General features: G+C 49.7%; 1 protein-coding gene across 1 annotated transcript in view; it reads right to left on the minus strand.

The window, feature by feature from the left end:
- Window positions 1–12,343: 12,343 nt before the first annotated feature.
- uimc1 (ubiquitin interaction motif containing 1) overlaps window positions 12,344–20,392 on the minus strand; it is a 177,215-nt gene continuing 169,166 nt past the window's right edge. Inside the window, exon 7 of the mRNA XM_073067925.1 lies at window positions 12,344–14,196. Coding sequence (XP_072924026.1) covers window positions 13,998–14,196 — 199 coding nt within the window. The 3' untranslated portion in view covers window positions 12,344–13,997. The remainder of the gene's footprint in view (window positions 14,197–20,392) is intronic.

Genomic DNA, 20,392 nt, shown 5'->3' on the forward strand with positions numbered 1-20,392 from the left:
ATGCCTCCTAGCTCTGCAGTTCAGCATCTACTTTAGGACATAGATAGATAGATAGATAGATAGATAGATAGATAGATACTTTATTCATCCCCATGGGGAAATTCAACTTTTTTCCAATGTCCCATACACTTGTTGTAGCAAAACTAATTACATACAATACTTAACTCAGTAAAAAAATATGATATACATCTAAATCACTATCTCAAAAAGCATTAATAATAGCTTTTAAAAAGTTCTTAAGTCCTGGCGGTAGAATTGTAAAGCCTAATGGCATTGGGGAGTATTGACCTCTTCATCCTGTCTGAGGAGCATTGCATCGATAGTAACCTGTCGCTGAAACTGCTTCTCTGTCTCTGGATGGTGCTATGTAGAGGATGTTCAGAGTTATCCATAATTGACCGTAGCCTACTCAGCGCCCTTCGCTCAGCTACCGATGTTAAACTCTCCAGTACTTTGCCCACGACAGAGCCCGCCTTCCTTACCAGCTTATTAAGACGTGAGGCGTCCCTCTTCTTAATGCTTCCTCCCCAACACGCCACCACAAAGAAGAGGGCGCTCTCCACAACTGACCTATAGAACATCTTCAGCATCTCACTACAGACATTGAATGACGCCAACCTTCTTAGGAAGTACAGTCATAGTGTACAGGACATAGTGCATAAGGCACTGGACGTGCAAGATTTATGGAATTTTGGTGTTGCTGTTTCATCCAGTTCAATTCTTGTCTTCCTGCCTTTAAGTTTACTAATCCCCTTCTCAAACACCTTCTCGTTAACATTAAACAGCTGTGCCAGTCTCTGGCCAGTGTTGCCATTTAGGCTGCAGTTACCTGTTGATGTTACACTGAGAGCTTTGATTGAGTGCCTGTCTAGTTGGATTTTTCTCAACCATTCAAGTCCGAAAAGTGCTGGCCCACCACTTTTCTTTTTATTTTTTTATTGAAGTTCATCAAACATTTCCATAAGATGTATTTCAGACATTGTACATATATATCATATAATCATATATATCACAAATCTCCACAAAGTATTTATCTGAGGTATATACTTATAGAAAAGAGTGGAAAGAAAAAACAAGCAAAAGGAAAGAACTATGTACAAGTAGGGAGTGATTTTTTTTACAACAGATTCATTGGTTTATGAGAATAAAATCAGGCCTATGAGGCATTATGTAGTTAAGCCATTTTCCCAGTATGAATCAAATTGTTCCAGCTTATGATTAACAGATGCAGTTATCTTCTCCATCTTGTAAATGTCCATTGTAATTTCCATCCATGTATTAAAGCTGGGCTCTCCTGTGATAACCATTTCCTAGTAGGAGTCTTTTTACCAGCCACCAACCGTATATTCATTAAATATCTATCTCTTTTCAACCATTCTTGAGGTATATATCCAAAATATATAGTCTTACTCTCCAAGGGTATTTCACATTTAAAGATGTCTTGTAGGGCATTGTGTATCCCCCTCCAATAGTTTTTGATAACAGGGCAGTCCCAAAAAAATATGATAATGATTTGCATTTTGATTTCCACAATTTCTCCAGCAAACAGGGAGGTTACTATCATAATGGGATTTCTGAGAGGGTGTAATATCTTATCAAGTTTTTCCATCCAAACTCCCTCCACTTCTGTGAACTGGTACACTTCCATTGATATCTCCATATTGTTGTCCATTCTTCCTCAGATATAATTATCCCTCCTCCCTTCTCCCATTTTGTTTTAATGTATGAAGTCGAATGTGTTTTAAGATTTGACAACCCTTTATACATGCTTGAAATGATTCTACTACCATTATCTGAATGATATGCTTTTCTCAAGAGCTCTATCAAGCATGTATTTGCCTTGGTTACATTTTTAAGTATCTTATTAACATATTGTCGCATCTGTAAATACCTATAAAAATCTTGTTTTTCTAATAAGTGTTTCTCTTTAAGCATTTCAAAACTGAACAGTGTTCCTTCTTTCATTATGTTGCAAAGAACTGTTATTCCTTTAGCTGTCCAACCCTTAAATCTAGCATCCAATTTATTTGGTGTAAAATCCGAGTCATATGCACACCATTTAAGAATTGCAATATCTCCCTCCAGATTATATTCTTTTATAGTAGTTTTCCATATTTTAAGAGTCAATTTCACCCATGGGTTATCAGTAGTATTTATGTACCTTTGCAGGAAAACAGATTATTATCTGAACGGTGGCCGATTAGGAAAAGGGGAGATGCAACGAAACCTGGGTGTCATTGTACACCAGTCATTGAAGGTGGGCATGCAGGTACAGCAGGCGCTGAAAAAGGCAAATGGTATGTTGGCATTCATAGCAAAAGGATTTGAGTACAGGAGCAGGGAGGTTCTACTGCAGTTGTACAAGGCCTTGGTGAGACCGCACCTAGAGTATTGAGTGCAGTTTTGGTCCCCTAATCTGAGGAAAGAATTCTTGTCATAGAGGGAGTACATAGAAGGTTCACCAGATTGATTCCTGGGATGGCAGGACTTTCATATGAAGAAAGACTGGATCGACTAGGCTTATACTCGCTGGAATTTAGAAGATTGAGGGGGGATCTTATTGAAACGTATAAAATTCTAAAGGGATTGGACAGGCTAGATGCAGGAAGATTGTTTCCGATGTTGGGGAAGTCCAGAACGAGGGGTCACAGATTAAGGATAAAGGGGAAGCCTTTTAGGACCGAGATGAGGAAAAACTTCTTCACACAGAGAGTGGTGAATCTGTGGAATTCTCTACCACAGGAAACAGTTGAGGCCGGTTCATTGGCTATATTTAAGAGGAAGTTAGATATGGCTCTTGTGGCTAAAGGGATCAGTGGGTATGGAGAGAAAGCAGGTACAGGGTTCTGAGTTGGATGATCAGCCATGATCATACTGAATGGTGGTGCAGGCTCGAAGGGCCGAATGGCCTACTCCTGCACCTTTTTTATATGTTTCTATGTTTCTATCTGTATTTATCTGTCAATGTATCATTGAACTTAGAATAAAACTTAATCGATCTACTCCCTGAACAAATAAGAACCAAGAAATGCAAATAATAACAAAAATGGCAACGAATGTGTGATTCTAAAGCTGCGGTCTCTAGCAGATGACCCTGCGTTGAGCTAGAGGAAATGTCTAGCTGTGGGGGATAACCCCTCCTACTTGTGAGTTGAGGGCCCCCATTGCAGTATTCATAAAAGTCAGTGAACAAATCCATTTCACAGAAAAGGTTTCCCTGTGTACTCCTATATATACATATATATATATATATATATATATATATATATATATATATATATATACACACACACACAAATATATATATATATACTCACACACATATATATTCTCATTTTGGTGGGGAAAAAAGAGTAAGTGAGCGAATAAAGAATAACAACTAAGTACCGGTAATATAAAATCCACATTATACTAAGTATTTCTCGAGATAAGTATATCACCGTGTACTTTTGCTTCCGTTTAGCTTCTCAACATTTTTAAAGTTAGCCAAACCTTGTGGTTCTTCTAAAGGGGGTGAGGACTGTCTTTGGGAAACTCCTGGTCTCTTCCTGATATATTTCTCTCAGCCTCCTCCCGTCTCCCGCCTTCTCGTTTCTCGCACTATTTCCCAAACCAAGTGGGATAATTCTTCAGCCAGGCTTTCCCTCGTTTTGGTCATGCTGACGGGCAACCCTCTGGCCTTCATGTCTGTAGTCGCCTCTTCCACTGTCTGATACAACCACATCCTGTTGTCATAAAACACTCGAAGTTTAGCAGGGTACGGAGTTTGAAATCTAATCTTATTTTGCTTTAATACTCGCTTTACTTTGGAGTATTCTTTGCGTTTCTGGAAGACCGCGGGGGGGGGGGGGGGTAATCTTGGTCGAAATATATTCATTTATCCTCTAAAAGCACTCTCTTCTTACCCCAGGCCCTTCGTAGAATCTCTGCCTTGGTGCTGTACCGAAGGAACTTAATTATTATTGAGCGTGGCTTTCTATTCTGGGTAGGTTTTGGGACTAACACGCTGTGGGCTCTTTCGACTTCCAGCTTCATAGCCAGGGAAAGATCCAGCGCGTCCTGCAGCAACTTTCTGACAAACTCCATCATAGACGAGCCCTCCACCCCTTCGGGAACGTTGTAGATTCTGATATTTTTCCGCTGTGATCTTCCCTCCAGGTCAAGCAGTTTACCCTCTTGGTGATGTATTGTTTTTATTGTCTTACTCAGTATTCATTCCTCATTTTGAACGCGATCTTCCACCTTCTCAATTCGAGTCTCTGCCACCGCTATTTTTTGATTGACACTGGCAAGCTCTGACTTGATATCACGGAGCTGCTGTTTTATATCTTTCTGGACTTCCATTATTTCTTTCAGGATTTCAAAGATATTCGCCGCTTCGCCTGAACGAGGCCCAGCAGCTGCCTCGCTAGCACGTGGTCAGGTAGGAGAGCTGCTCGCTGCACTCCTCTCGGCCGCAGGCTCCGCAATGTCGCTTGTTTTATTTCCATTCTTTTTCCCCATTCTTGCCCCTCTTTTCAGTCCAAATATTTTTCAAAAAATATTATATTTGATGGGTTAACGGGGCTTAATACGCATTTTTCCAGAGGAGCTAGTGACTGAAGCTGCCATTCTCGACGATGACGTCACTAGAAACCCCGGCCCACCACTTTTTAATACATAAAGCTCTAACTGTTGTGCTTGGCCACCATACATCATATTTACTTTCAGTTTCCTTACACTGGGCACAATTATTGTGATCCAGATGATTTTGTGATCTGTTTCAGTTATACTGTGCAGTTCCTGGCATGAGAGTTCACCTTTGTCAGACTCTATGTTGTCTAATTTTGCTTTACATTTGGCAGCTTTATGCATTTGCTTAGTTTTGTGTTTGGGACTTTTCATTCAGTTGTGCTTTTTGTCTGCCTTGCACACTTTCTCTATGTGATCTTGTCTGTGACACTTTCTGCAAACTTTTTCTTTGAATCAACAGTCATTTGCATCATGGGAGGATTTGCTACATTGATAACATTTCTGACTTTTTGCACCATTCAGGGATATTTTGTGCATTTCACATTCTAACCTTCTTTTCTGTAGTTATGCTGCATCCTTTGCTGCAGTCACTAACAATATTGCAATGGTCAATACCCATTCCAAGGTTAGGTCTCCTTAGGATAATAGCCTCTTTTGAGTGCTTTGACTATGTGTGCCACATACAAGCCTGTCCCTTAATGCATCAGAAAGTCCATCTCTAAAGTCACAGTACAGTACTGGGAAAGTTTGCACAGTTCTGCAACGTATTCAGCAATACTGTCATCTTTTGACTTTTTTTTATAAAATCTAAATCTCTCAACTATTGCCAGTGGTTTATGGCTCAAGTGATTTTGTAAAATTTTAACAATTTTAACTAACATCTTGCTTGTTGGCTTTTCAGGGGTTATCAGGTTGTGTAAAAGACTGTATGTCCTTGCACCCATTAAGCTAAGAAGTATCTGGGCTTTCTTTTGCTCCTCCATGTTGTTCTCATTACAATACAGTTCAACCCTCTTGATATGTGACTCCGGCCACCATTAGCACTATCATCACTAAGTTATTTTCTCTTTAAATTCAGTGTGTCTTTCACTGTTACTCACAGGTCCTTCAGAGTTCTCATGCTGTTTAACTCCCACTGTTTCTTCCTGTAACTGTTGGTGCAGTTTGTGATATTTCCTGACATTTTGGTTTGTACTTGTCACCAATTTGTTGGTCTGTGCACAACTACATATTAATTAAATAAAAGCATGAACGCAGGAGATGTCTATAACTGGTGTATTCATATTCAGCAAGAGAGAGAGAGCAATGTGCATGCATAGAGAACAGATCAATACGTCGTGCTAAAGGAGGGGGAGGTCATCGCTCTAAAAGAAATAGATCTATATATTATAGTAACATCACACACTTCATGTTCTCTGACACTAGAACTTCCACCATATGCTGGTGTCTTCCACCGTGAAGCCTGATGCAAAATACTTATTCAGTTCAAATGCCATTTTATTGTCCCCCATTACTACCTCTCCAGCACCATTTTCCAGTGATCCAATGTCCACTCCTGCCTCTCTTTTAAACTTCATGTATCTGACAAAACTTTAGGTATCCTCTTTAATATTATTATCCATCTTTACCTTCTTCATAACTTTTTTAGTTCTGTTGGTTTTTAAAAGCTTCCAAACCTCTAACTTCCCATTAATTTTTGCTCTATTATATGCCCTTCTTTGGCTTTCATTTGGTTTTGACTTCTCACGTTAGCCAGGGTTGTGTCATCCTGCCTTTAGAATACTTCTTCCTATCAATTTTATCATCTGGTCAATGTTATCCTGTACTCAAAGGCATTTCTCACTGTTCATACCACCTCTAATTGTGTCATTTAAGCACAGGAACAGGCCCTTTGGCCTACCATATCTGCTCTAAACGATCGGAATAGAGGCATTTAAGAGGCTCTTAGATAATCACATGGATATGCACAGAATGGTGGGATATGCAAGCAGAATGCATTATGTGGCATCAACTTAATTAGTTTGACACAACATTGTGGGCTAAAGGACTTGTTTCTTTCTATATTCTATGAAAATGGGTGAATTTGTACAGTGAGGGAGGTTGTCAAAAGATACAGCAGGACAGACAAATGGCAGATGGAGTTTTATCTGGATAACTTGGTCAGGACATATTTTGAGAGGAAGTAAACAGTAAATGACAGGACCCCCAACAGCACTGATCTTGTGGTGCAAATCCACTGCTCCATGAAAGTGGCAATCTAAGTAGATAGGCATCATAGTCCCTTCTGGCAATCTCCCACCTGGCTATTTACCTCAGGAAATGGACCTTAGTCCCCTCGTTTAGTTTCCAATCATTCCCAGGTTTCACTAACTACACACACCTGCTTTCCATTAGCAAATGCAGGATAAAAACCCTGTGATCGCAACAAGAAGCTGCTAGTTCGTTGGTCGACTCTGGTGTGAGTAACCTCATTTCATGGTTCTTAGGACTGCCAGTTCTAAGTCTAACATCACTCCTGGATACTGATTCCACGCTTGCTATGTTAATAATGCCTCCGCGCCCGTGTTCTGCACTTGGTTTCGTTTCTACCACCACGCTCGTGTAACAGAACGAACTGGCCATAATGAACCCAGCGGACACGGATCCTGTACAACAGACCGTCGCCAGTCAGGGCTACCTACTGGGTGGCCACAACCAACTACTTAGGGAGGTCATGGAAAACCTTCGAATGCTGTCCACGAATGTACAGAAGGTCAGTGAGCAGGTGGACTGAGTTTCTGTTTCCCTTTCTCTGTCTCCTCCAAGAATCCCGACTACCCAAACTGCACCGCTCGGGATGGCATTGCCCCCGGGATCAGCATCCACAGTCCCCTCCAGAGCCATTACCTAGCCAAGCCCGAACCCTACGTTGAGGGCCTAGGGAGGTGCCGGGCCTTCCTGTTACAATGCTCCCTAGTCTTTGAGCTACAGCCACGTACCTACACTTCAGATAAATTGAAGATTGCGTACATCATGGGGCTGTTATGAGGGGATGCCTTGGCTTGGGCAACCACGATATGGGATAACCGACCAGAGGTTTGTTCCTCCTTCCCCTCCTTTGTTGCTGAAATGAGGAAGGTATTTGAACAACCTATTGGCGGTAGGGATGCTGCTAAATGCTTGCTGACTCTTTGTCAGGGTTCATGAAGCACATTAGGGTTAGGGTATTCCATCGAGTTCCGAACCTTGGTCGCAGACTCAGGGTGAAATGACAAGGCGCTACGGGAGGTGTTTCGACAGGGCCTCTCAGACAAGATAAAGGATGAACTGGCAGTGAGGGACGACACGGACTGTCTGGACTCTATCTAATCTAGTGGCTAGTGAGATCAGAATCAACTTCAAGAGTGGCTGAGAGAAAGAGCCAGTCGCCCTGTTCCTCGGGGAAGCCTCAGTCCCAGCCGCTCCAAGTGTGGCTCCTGCTCCGACCGTCCCCACCACCCTGGGGGAGGAACCGATGCAGCTGGGACAGAAACCGGCTCACCCCTGCCGAATGACTTCGGAGGTGGAGAGCTGGGGATTGTTTCTATTGTGGCCAGCCAGGACATTTCCAGGATACCTGCCCTCAGCGGTCAAAAGGGAGGACTCGCCAGTGAAAAAGGGGGCCCTAGTGAGCCGGATGACCCTCCCTTCAGCACCCCAGACTCGGATGCAGATCCCAGCAACCGTGAATTACCAACAATAGTCTACGTCCTTATCTGCTTTGGTGGATTCTGGTGCTGAGGGCAATCTGCTTGACGAAGACATAGCTTCCTAGGCTGGACTACCTCACAAGCTGCTAACTAACCCCCCTGGAGGCCCAGGCCCAGGACAGAAAACTGCTGACTCAGGTGACCCACTGTACGCTGCCCCTGACCTTGATCCAATCTGGTAACCATCGGGAGGAGGTACGATTCAGTCTCATTCGCTCACCTCAGGCCCCGGTAGTTCTAGTGCATATATGTCAAACTCAAGGCCCGCAGGCCAAATCCGGCCCGCGGTGGAATTATCTTTGGCCCGCAAGATAATATCTAATTACTATTAAAGCTGGCCCCAGTAATCAAAGCGCCTATGGCGTATGATATGGCTAATGCTGAGTTTATTCAGGTACCAGGTTTTCAGGGTTTTTAGTGTTTATTTGGCAGTCTTGCTCGGCAGTCTTCTTCATAAGAAACGGAATTTGTAAAGTGAAACACTTTGTAGTTATAGCAGAGACTGAGACACATGAGAGCAGGCTGAAAAAACGGAGGCAACGAAAGCTGCGTTCGCACGTGTCCGACTGATCCGGCCCGCATGAAGCTGCATTTTGCTCAATCCGGCCCGTGACCTAAAATGAGTTTGACACCCCTGTTCTAGTGTATCCATGGCTGACCCAACACAATCCCCACATCGACTGGTCTACCGGGAGGATAGCCGAATGGAGCCAGTCTTGCCACGCTAATTGTCTGCCGTCAGCCCCAGAACCCCTCGATTTGTCCTGAGTCCCCACAGAATACAATGACCTGGGACCAGTATTCAGTAAAAAACGGGCCCTTTCCCTACCTCCGCACCACCCATATGATTGTGCCATCGACCTTCTCCCTGGGGCCTCGCTACCCACTAGTCGCCTTTTTAACCTATCCCAACCGAAGAGAAAGGCCATGGAGAGATACATCAGCGAGTTCCTCATGGCGGACACTATCAGACCTTCATCTTCCATGGTAGGCGCTGTTTTCTTCTTTGTAGAAAAGAAGGACGGGTCACTTTGTCCTTGTATTGATTACAGAGGCCTAAACAGTGTAACAGTTAAGAATAAGTACCCTCTACTCATTAGTTCAGCATGGAGCCACCATTTTCTCAAAGCTGAACTTTTGTAACACCTACCATCTAGTCAGGGTGAGGGAGGGGGACGAGTGGAAGATGGCCTTGAATACACCTCTGGGTCACTTCAAATATTTGGTCATGCCGTTTGGCCTCACCAATGCTCCCGCCGTTTTTCAAGCCCTTATTAATGACTTACTGAGGGACTTTATTAATCGGTTCCTATTCGTTTACCTTAATGATATACTGAAATTTTCTAGCACCCCCCCCCCCCAAGAACACGTTCACCATGTCCGTCAAATCCTCCAGAGACTGTGGGAAAACCATTAATTTGTGAAGGCGGAGAAATGTGAGTTCCACGTTCCTTCAGTCAGCTTCCTGGGTTATATCATCAAGAGCAGGCAGGTGAGAGCAGACCCCAAGAAGATCCAGGTAGTGGAAGAATAGCCTAGGCCCATGACCCGTAAACAACTTCAACAATGCCTGGGGTTTGCAAACTTCTACCACCGATTTATCAGAGACTACAGTCGAGTGGCGGCCCCCCCTTAGCCGGCTTACCTCGCCTACCACCCCCTTCCGTCGGGAGTCCAAAGCTGAGTCGGTGTTCACCGACCTGAAGAGGCATTTCACCACCACTCCCACCCTGGTCCATCTGGACCCAGCCCGTCAATTCATTGTTGAGGTGGACGCCTCTGACTCTGGGATAGGAGCAGTCCATTCCCAACGATCAAGTTTGGACAACAAGCTTCACCCCTGTGCCTTGTATTCTCGCCGACTTTTCCCCCGCTGAGCGGAATTACGACGTGGGGAATTGGGAATTCCTGGCAGTCAATCTAGCATTGGAAGAATGGAGGCAATGGCTGGAGGGGGCACAACAACCGTTTGTGGTATGGACTGATCATAAAAACCTGGGGTATATTCAGACCGCCAAACATTTGAACTCCCACCAGGCCCGTTGGGCGTTATTTTTTGGATGGTTCAAGTTCTCCCTCGCATACCATCCAGGGTCCAAGAACGGGAAGCCAGACACACTCTCCCGCCAATACGACTCCAAGGAGGACACTTCCAGCCCAGGGACTATCCTCCCACCATCCTGCGTGGTTGCCACCCTCACTTGGGAGATCGAGTCCAAAGTAAAAGAAGCCCAACGGGATGACCCTGACCCCGGCAATGGACCCAGTGATCACCTGTATGTGTCAGTTGCCGTCAGGTCTCTGGTTCTCCAATGGGGGCACACGTTTTGATTCACCTGCCACCCTGGGATTGATCGGACCCTAGCGCTCCTGGAAAAAACACTTTTGGTGGCTGTCCATGGTGGCAGATACCCATTTCTATGTCTCGGCATGTTCCTTCTGTGCCCGGGGAAAAGCCTCTCATCGGCCACCTGCAGGTTTAATTCGTCTTCTACCTGGTCGCACATCACCTTAGACTTTGTCACCAGTCTACCCCCTTCACATGGGAACACCACCATTCTCACCGTGGTAGACCGGTTCTCCAAGGCCGTGCACTTCGTAGCCCTCCCTAAACTCCCTTCCTCTCAAGAAACTGTAGATCTTCTCATCTGCCACATCTTCCGCCTCCACAGAATCCCCACGGATATCGTCTCTAATCGAGGTCCCCAGTTCATCTCGCAGGTATGGAAGGCCTTCTGTCAAGCCTTAGGTGCATCGCTCAGCCTGTCATCCGGCTTCCACCCCCAGGCAAACGGGCAGATGGAACATGTCAACCAAGACCAGGAGGTGATGCTACGTTGAGTAACGGCAAACAACCTGTCGACCTGGAGCAACCACCTCCCGTGGGTTGAGTGATCTCTGCCATCGGAAGGTCGCCTTTCGTGTGTTCCCTGGGGTACCAACCCCTGCTGTTCCCTGCGCAAGAAGAGGAGGTTGAGGTACCATTGGTTCAGGACCATATCGATCGGTGCCTTAAGGTTTGGGAGGAGACACACACGGCCCTACTCAGATCAGCAAAATGCAACAAGAAGACGGCCGACTGACACCAGACTCTGGCGCCTGATTACCAACTGGGGCAGATTGTGTGGCTTTCCTCCAAGGACATCCCGCTCAAGAACGAGCACAGGAAACTCGCCCCTCACTTCCTCGGACCATTCAAGGTCAAAAGTGTTATCAATCCCGCAGTGGTCCGTCTAAAACTGCCAAGATCTATGCACATTCACCCAACTTTTCATGTTTCCCAGTTAAAGCCAGTTTCCGTCAGTCCCTTGTGTCCCCCGGCTGAGACTCCCCCACTTGCCCGTATCGTGGACAACCATCCATCTGGTGCTCTTAACGATTTCAATGGAGGAGCCGTCAATGTTCGGCAGAGAGTGGTCACTCTGTGCTCTCCTGAAGTCAACAACCATCTCTTTTGTTTTGCTCACATTCAGAGACAGGTTGTTGGCTCTGCACCAGTCCGTTAGCCGCTACACCTCCTCTCTGTATGCTGACTCGTCGTTCTTGCTGATAAGATCCACCACGGTCGTGTTATCGGTGAACTTGATGACGTGGTTCGAGCTGTGTATTGCTGCACAGTCATGGGTCAGCAGAGTGAACAGCAGTGGATTGAGCACACAGCCCTGGGGGGCCCCTATGCTCAGTGTGATGGTGTTTGAGATGCTGCTTCAGATCTATGTTGACTGAGGTCTCCCGGTCAGGAAGTCTAGGATCCAGTTGCAAGGGAGGTGTTTAGGCCCAGTAGGCTCAGCTTTCCAATCAGGTGCTGAGGAATGATTGTGTTGAATGCCGAACTTAAGTCTATGAACAGCATCCGAATGTACGTGTCTTTTTTGTCCAGGTGGGTGAGGGCCAGGTGGAGGGTGGGGGTGATGGCATTGTCTGTTGAGTGGTTGGGATGATACGTGAACTGCAGGCGGTCCAGTGAGGGGGGCAGCAGGGTCACTATGTGCCTCATGACGAGCCTCTCGAAACACTTCATGATGATGGATGTGAGTGCAACGGGACGGTAGTCATTAAGGCAGGACCCCGAAGACTTATTCGGCACAGGGACAATGGTGGTGGCCTTGAAGCATGTTGGAACGACGGCACTTTTCAGGGAGATCAGATTCAGATTCAGTTTATTGTCATTTAAAAACCACAAATGCAATGCAGTTAAAAAATGAGACAACATTCCTCCAGAATGATATCACAAAAACACATGACAAAACAGACTACACCAGAAAATCCACATAACGTTTGGCAATCCCCAATCCAGAGTCCGGAGAGGCTGCTGCGTATTAATATCGCGCTACCAGCTGAGCGCGTTCCCGGAAAGGAGTTCCAATCCCACCAGACAAACAAGACCAAAAACTAAAGCTACAAAACCTGCACAAAACCACATAGTTACAACATATAGTTACAACAGTGCAAACAATAGCATAATTGATTAAAAAAAACAGACCATGGGCACAGTAAAAATAGTCCAAAGATGTTAAAAGACTATAAGTTCGAAAGAAACCACCACAGTTTCCACAAGTCCTCAGGGTCCCCGATTGACCCGGCAGCTGAAGGGAATACCCCCGCTATGGACTTCCACGGCGCCACCCGGCTCAGACTCACAGATGCAGCACACACTGAAAGCGACCTGACCGCAGCGGACTCCAAGTCCGTCAAACCTCCAAGCCTCCGACCATCCCCTCCGGCACAGCTTCTCCGAGCACCATCCTCTGCCAAGCGTATTAAGACGCCCCCACCAACGGCCATCAGCAATGCGACCCTGAGGACTGGGGGCCTGTTCCTCCCAGCAGAGACACGGACCTCACAGCAGCAGCAGCAACGAAGAAGGTCTTCCTGGAGATCTTCAGATGTTCCTCCGTGCTCCCATGTCAGTTTTTCATCCGATTATGATTGCGCACGGCACCCCGCTTCACAAATAACAGATAATCAGCTCTGGAGTGGCCGCTGCAAGCTGCATCATGCTGTCATCTTGGATCTAGATATTGAAGATATCAGTGAGAACATCAGCTAGTTGCTCTGAGCACTCTGCCCGGAATATTGCCTGGTCCAGCAGCCTTCCATGGGTTGACCCTGCACAGGGTTCTCCTCACAGCGGCCACGGTGAGACACAGCACCTGGTCATTTGTAGGAGGGGTGATCTTTCTCGCCACCATGCCATTTTCCGCCTCAAAACGAGCATAGAAGTTGTTTAACGCATCTGGGAGGGAGGCATCACCAGCACAGGCAGGTGATGTTGTCCTGTAGTTAGTGATGTCCTGACCCACATGGAAAATAGCAGCTAAAACATCAAATCCCAAGCCACCCAACCCCCTTCCTCATTAAATAAAACTAACAGATCGCCCACGTGAAAATCTTCAGCTAGAACATCAAACCCCATCCTGAATGAGAAAGAATGGCGACAATATCATAAAAGCCCCCAACCCCCTTTCTCATACACAACTAACAGATCACACACACAGAAAAATACCAGCAAGAACATCAGACCCCAAATCCCCAATGAATTCCTCTTGCAAAAAGTAACATATCACCCACTCACCAATTGGCAACAAAAAAGAAAACTACATGAGACCAATATAAACTGCAATCCAATAAACACATGAATCTCTGAATTTCAAAAACATCCTCTCAATAGTAATGAGGAGAGAGTCACACGAACTCAGTCTTTCCATGAAGAGCAACTATCACGCCAGGTCTGAATGGCGCTGACCTGGCTACTGACTACCATCGACCCCATGGCCCCTGTGGAGAACGACCGCTGACTTCCTCCGCATTCGCCTCAATGGAAGTGGAGTCAATCGTGACCCGGTGCCCTGTCTCTGGTCTTCTCCATGAGGCAGCTTGTGCTCTCAGTCTTCTTTGGAAACAGTAGAGCACTTGATCAAATTCCAAACTACACATCACAGGCTCCAACAGTTTCCTAAACACAATCAAGGCAAAAAGATCAATCAGAAGACAAAGAGAAAGTGAAATAATTGCTGGGGTTGGAAGATGTTGTCTGAGGAATCATTGTTCGCTGGCACCATCTTGACTGGAAGTTGGGTGAAGAGGTGTGTGGGGAAGGAGTGAATTGATCTGGGAAAGAGGTGGGAGGGACGGCTGAAGAATGGGGGGGCTTTGTATTAAGGACTAATGGATGATGGTTTTGGTGAAAGTGGGTGAGGTGAGGGGTGGCAGAGAGAATAGGAGTTATGGTGGGAATAAGGGTAGGTTGAGTAAGGAGAGCTGAAAGGTGTGGGGACTTGATTAGAGGAATAAGGGTAGGGGTAAGGTTGGGTGTGAAAGATGAGGTTAGATGTCATGGTGGGGTGGGAGTTGGTAAGGAGGAGGGAGGGTTTGGGTAGTTAAAGTGGCATGAAGAGGGAAGTTAATTGAAGGTGCATGGGGAGGATGTAAAATGAGGGTGGGTGAGGGCACAGGAGGATGGGAGTGGGAGTGGGGGACAAGGAGGGTGGTGGTGTTGAGGTGGGTGTTGTGTGAGAGTGCTGAGAGGAGGAGACTTGCGCTGAAGTAGGGTTAAGGGGAAAGAGGAGTGAGTGGGGGGGTGAGTTGACGTGGGGGTGGGGTTAAGGGAAAGAGGAGTGAGTGGGGGTAAGCTGAAGTAGGGGGTGGGGTTAAGGGAAAGAGGAGTGAGTGGGGGTAAGCTGAAGTAGGGGGTGGGGTTAAGGGAAAGAGGAGTGAGTGGGGGGTGAGCTGACATGGGGGTGGGGTTAAGGGGAAAGAGGAGTGAGTGGGGGGTGAGCTGACGTGGGGGTGGGGTTAAGGGAAAGAGGAGTGAGTGGGGGTAAGCTGAAGTAGGGGGTGGGGTTAAGGAGAAAGAGGAGTGAGTGGGGGGTAAGCTGACGTGGGGGTGGGGTTAAGGGAAAGAGGAGTGAGTGGGGGGTGAGCTGAAGTAGGGGGTGGGGTTAAGGGGAAGAGGAGTGAGTGGGGGGTGAGCTGACGTGGGGGTGGGGTTAAGGGAAAGAGGAGTGAGTGGGGGTAAGCTGACGTGGGGGTGGGGTTAAGGGGAAAGAGGAGTGAGTGTGGGTGAGCTGAAGTAGGGGGTGGTGTTAAGGGAAAGAGGAGTGAATGGGGGGTAAGCTGACGTGGGGGTGGGGTTAAGGGGAAAGAGGAGTGAGTGGGGAGTGAGTGGGGGGTGAGCTGACGTGGGGTGGGGTTAAGGGGAAAGAGGAGTGAGTGGGGGGTGAGCTGACGTGGGGGTGGGGTTAAGGGGAAAGAGGAGTGAGTGGGGGTGAGCTGGTGGGGGGGTGGGGTTAAGGGGAAAGAGGAGTGAGTGGGGGGTAAGCTGAAGTAGGGGGTGGGGTTAAGGGAAAGAGGAGTGAGTGGGGGGTGAGCTGACGTGGGGTGGGGTTAAGGGGAAAGAGGAGTGAGTGGGGGGTGAGCTGACGTGGGGGTGGGGTTAAGGGGAAAGAGGAGTGAGTGGGGGGTGAGCTGACGTGGGGGTGGGGTTAAGGGGAAGAGGAGAGAGTGGGGGGTGAGCTGAAGTAGGGGGTGGGGTTAAGGGAAAGAGGAGTGAGTGGGGGGTGAGCTGACGTGGGGGTGGGGTTAAGGGGAAAGAGGAGTGAGTGGGGGGGTGAGCTGAAGTAGGGGGTGGGGTTAAGGGAAAGAGGAGTGAGTGGGGGGTAAGCTGACATGGGGGTGGGGTTAAGGGGAAAGAGGAGTGAGTGGGGGGTGAGCTGACGTGGCGGTGGGGTTAAGGGGAAAGAGGAGTGAGTGGGGGGGTGAGCTGAAGTAGGGGGTGGGGTTAAGGGAAAGAGGAGTGAGTGGGGGTAAGCTGACATGGGGGTGGGGTTAAGGGGAAAGAGGAGTGAGTGGGGGGTGAGCTGACGTGGGGGTGGGGTTAAGGGGAAAGAGGAGTGAGTGGGGGGTGAGCTGACGTGGGGGTGGGGTTAAGGGGAAAGAGGAGTGAGTGGGGGGTGAGCTGACGTGGGGTGGGGTTAAGGGGAAAGAGGAGTGAGTGGGGGAGTGAGCTGACGTGGGGGTGGGGTTAAGGGGAAAGAGGAGTGAGTGGGGGGTGAGCTGACGTGGGGGTGGGGTTAAGGGGAACGAGGAGTGAGTGGGGGTAAGCTGAAGTAGGGGGTGGGGTTAAGGGAAAGAGGAGTGAGTGGGGGGGTAAGCTGATGTAGGGGGTGGGGTTAAGGGGAAAGAGGAGTGAGTGGGGGGTGAGCTGACGTGGGGGTGGGGTTAAGGGGAAAGAGGAGTGAGTGGGGGGTGAGCTGACGTGGGGGTGGGGTTAAGGGGAAAGAGGAGTGAGTGGGGGGTGAGCTGAAGTAGGGGGTGGGGTTAAGGGGAAAGAGGAGTGAATGGGGGTAAGCTAATGTAGGGGGTGGGGTTAAGGGGAAAGAGGAGTGAGTGGGGGGTGAGATGACGTGGGGGTGGGGTTAAGGGGAAAGAGGAGTGAGTGGGGGGGTGAGCTGGTGGGGGGTGGGGTTAAGGGGAAAGAGGAGTGAGTGGGGGGTGAGCTGAAGTAGGGGGTGGGGTTAAGGGGAAAGAGGAGTGAATGGGGGTAAGCTGATGTAGGGGGTGGGGTTAAGGGAGAGGAGTGAGTGGGGGGGTGAGCTGACGTGGGGGTGGGGTTAAAGGGAAAGAGGAGTGAGTGGGGGGGTGAGCTGAAGTAGGGGGTGGGGTTAAGGGAAAGAGGAGTGAGTGTGGGGGTGAGCTGATGTAGGTGAGGGGTTAAAGGGAAAGAAGAGTGAGTGGGGGGGTGAGCTGAAGTAGGGGGTGGGGTTAAGGGAAAGAGGAGTGAGTGGGGGGTAAGCTGATGTGGGGGTGGGGTTAAGGGGAACGAGGAGTGAGTGGGGGTAAGCTGAAGTAGGGGGTGGGGTTAAGGGGAAAGAGGAGTGAGTGGGGGGTGAGCTGATGTAGGGGGTGGGGTTAAGGGGAAAGAGGAGTGAGTGGGGGGTAAGCTGACGTGGGGGTGGGGTTAAGGGGAAAGAGGAGTGAGTGGGGGGTGAGCTGACGTGGGGGTGGGGTTAAGGGGAACGAGGAGTGAGTGGGGGTAAGCTGAAGTAGGGGGTGGGGTTAAGGGAAAGAGGAGTGAATGTGGGTAAGCTGATGTAGGGGGTGGGGTTAAGGGGAAAGAGGAGTGAGTGGGGGGTGAGCTGACGTGGGGGTGGGGTTAAGGGGAAAGAGGAGTGAGTGGGGGGTGAGCTGATGTAGGGGGTGGGGTTAAGGGGAAAGAGGAGTGAGTGGGGGGTAAGCTGATGTGGGGGTGGGGTTAAGGGGAAAGAGGAGTGAGTGGGGGGTAAGCTGATGTAGGGGGTGGGGTTAAGGGGAAAGAGGAGTGAGTGGGGGGTAAGCTGATGTGGGGGTGGGGTTAAGGGGAAAGAGGAGTGAGTGGGGGGTAAGCTGATGTGGGGGTGGGGTTAAGGGGAAAGAGGAGTGAGTGGGGGGTAAGCTGATGTGGGGGTGGGGTTAAGGGGAAAGAGGAGTGAGTGGGGGGTGAGCTGACGTGGGGGTGGGGTTAAGGGGAAAGAGGAGTGAGTGGGGGTGAGCTGAAGTAGGGGGTGGGGTTAAGGGGAAAGAGGAGTGAGTGGGGGGTGAGCTGAAGTAGGGGGTGGGGTTAAGGGGAAAGAGGAGTGAGTGGGGGGTAAGCTGATGTGGGGGTGGGGTTAAGGGGAAAGAGGAGTGAGTGGGGGTGAGCTGATGTAGGGGGTGGGGTTAAGGGGAAAGAGGAGTGAGTGGGGGTGAGCTGAAGTAGGGGGTGGGGTTAAGGGGAAAGAGGAGTGAGTGGGGGGTGAGCTGAAGTAGGGGGTGGGGTTAAGGGGAAAGAGGAGTGAGTGGGGGGTGAGCTGAAGTAGGGGGTGGGGTTAAGGGGAAAGAGGAGTGAGTGGGGGGTGAGCTGACGTGGGGGTGGGGTTAAGGGGAAAGAGGAGTGAGTGGGGGTGAGCTGAAGTAGGGGGTGGGGTTAAGGGGAAAGAGGAGTGAGTGGGGGGTGAGCTGAAGTAGGGGGTGGGGTTAAGGGGAAAGAGGAGTGAGTGGGGGGTAAGCTGATGTGGGGGTGGGGTTAAGGGGAAAGAGGAGTGAGTGGGGGTAAGCTGATGTAGGGGGTGGGGTTAAGGGGAAAGAGGAGTGAGTGGGGGGTAAGCTGATGTGGGGGTGGGGTTAAGGGGAAAGAGGAGTGAGTGGGGGGTAAGCTGATGTGGGGGTGGGGTTAAGGGGAAAGAGGAGTGAGTGGGGGGTAAGCTGATGTGGGGGTGGGGTTAAGGGGAAAGAGGAGTGAGTGGGGGGTGAGCTGACGTGGGGGTGGGGGTTAAGGGGAAAGAGGAGTGAGTGGGGGTGAGCTGAAGTAGGGGGTGGGGTTAAGGGGAAAGAGGAGTGAGTGGGGGGTGAGCTGAAGTAGGGGGTGGGGTTAAGGGGAAAGAGGAGTGAGTGGGGGGTGAGCTGACGTGGGGGTGGGGTTAAGGGGAAAGAGGAGTGAGTGGGGGTGAGCTGAAGTAGGGGGTGGGGTTAAGGGGAAAGAGGAGTGAGTGGGGGTGAGCTGAAGTAGGGGGTGGGGTTAAGGGGAAAGAGGAGTGAGTGGGGGGTAAGCTGATGTGGGGGTGGGGTTAAGGGGAAAGAGGAGTGAGTGGGGGGTAAGCTGATGTGGGGGTGGGGTTAAGGGGAAAGAGGAGTGAGTGGGGGGTGAGCTGACGTGGGGGTGGGGTTAAGGGGAAAGAGGAGTGAGTGGGGGTGAGCTGAAGTAGGGGGTGGGGTTAAGGGGAAAGAGGAGTGAGTGGTGGGTGAGATGACGTGGGGGTGGGGTTAAGGGGAAGAGGAGTGAGTGGGGGGTGAGCTGATGTGGGGGTGGGGTTAAGGGGAAAGAGGAGTGAGTGGGGGTGAGCTGAAGTAGGGGGTGGGGTTAAGGGGAAAGAGGAGTGAGTGGGGGTAAGCTGATGTGGGGGTGGGGTTAAGGGGAAAGAGGAGTGAGTGGGGGGTAAGCTGATGTGGGGGTGGGGTTAAGGGGAAAGAGGAGTGAGTGGGGGGTGAGCTGACGTGGGGGTGGGGTTAAGGGGAAAGAGGAGTGAGTGGGGGTGAGCTGAAGTAGGGGGTGGGGTTAAGGGGAAAGAGGAGTGAGTGGGGGGTGAGCTGACGTGGGGGTGGGGTTAAGGGGAAAGAGGAGTGAGTGGGGGGTGAGCTGACGTGGGGGTGGGGTTAAGGGGAAAGAGGAGTGAGTGGGGGGTGAGCTGACGTGGGGGTGGGGTTAAGGGGAAAGAGGAGTGAGTGGGGGTGAGCTGAAGTAGGGGGTGGGGTTAAGGGAGAGGAGTGAGTGGGGGGTGAGCTGACATGGGGGTGGGGTTAAGGGGAAAGAGGAGTGAGTGGGGGGTGAGCTGACGTGGGGTGGGGTTAAGGGGAAAGAGGAGTGAGTGGGGGGTGAGCTGATGTAGGGGGTGGGGTTAAGGGGAAAGAGGAGTGAGTGGGGGTGAGCTGATGTAGGGGGTGGGGTTAAGGGGAAAGAGGAGTGAGTGGGGGTGAGCTGAAGTAGGGGGTGGGGTTAAGGGGAAAGAGGAGTGAGTGGGGGGGTAAGCTGAAGTGGTGGGTGGGGTTAAGGGGAAAGAGGAGTGAGTGGGGGTGAGCTGAAGTAGGGGGTGGGGTTAAGGGGAAAGAGGAGTGAGTGGGGGTGAGCTGAAGTAGGGGGTGGGGTTAAGGGGAAGAGGAGTGAGTGGGGGTAAGCTGAAGTGGTGGGTGGGGTTAAGGGGAAAGAGGAGTGAGTGGGGGTGAGCTGAAGTGGTGGGTGGGGTTAAGGGGAAAGAGGAGTGAGTGGGGGTGAGCTGAAGTAGGGGGTGGGGTTAAGGGGAAAGAGGAGTGAGTGGGGGTAAGCTGAAGTAGGGGGTGGGGTTAAGGGGAAAGAGGAGTGAGTGGGGGTGAGCTGAAGTGGGGGGGTGGGGTTAAGGGGAAAGAGGAGTGAGTGGGGGTAAGCTGATGTGGGGGTGGGGTTAAGGGAACGAGGAGTGAGTGGGGGGTGAGCTGAAGTGGGGGGTGGGGTTAAGGGAGAGGAGTGAGTGTGGGTAAGCTGACGTGGGGGTGGGGTTAAGGGGAAGAGGAGTGAGTGTGGGTGAGCTGAAGTGGGGGGGAAAGAGGAGTGAGTGGGGGTGAGCTGAAGTGGGGGGTGGGGTTAAGGGGAAAGAGGAGTGAGT

Source organism: Hemitrygon akajei, chromosome 15, assembly GCF_048418815.1.
Source record: "Hemitrygon akajei chromosome 15, sHemAka1.3, whole genome shotgun sequence".
Taxonomy (NCBI): domain Eukaryota; kingdom Metazoa; phylum Chordata; class Chondrichthyes; order Myliobatiformes; family Dasyatidae; genus Hemitrygon; species Hemitrygon akajei.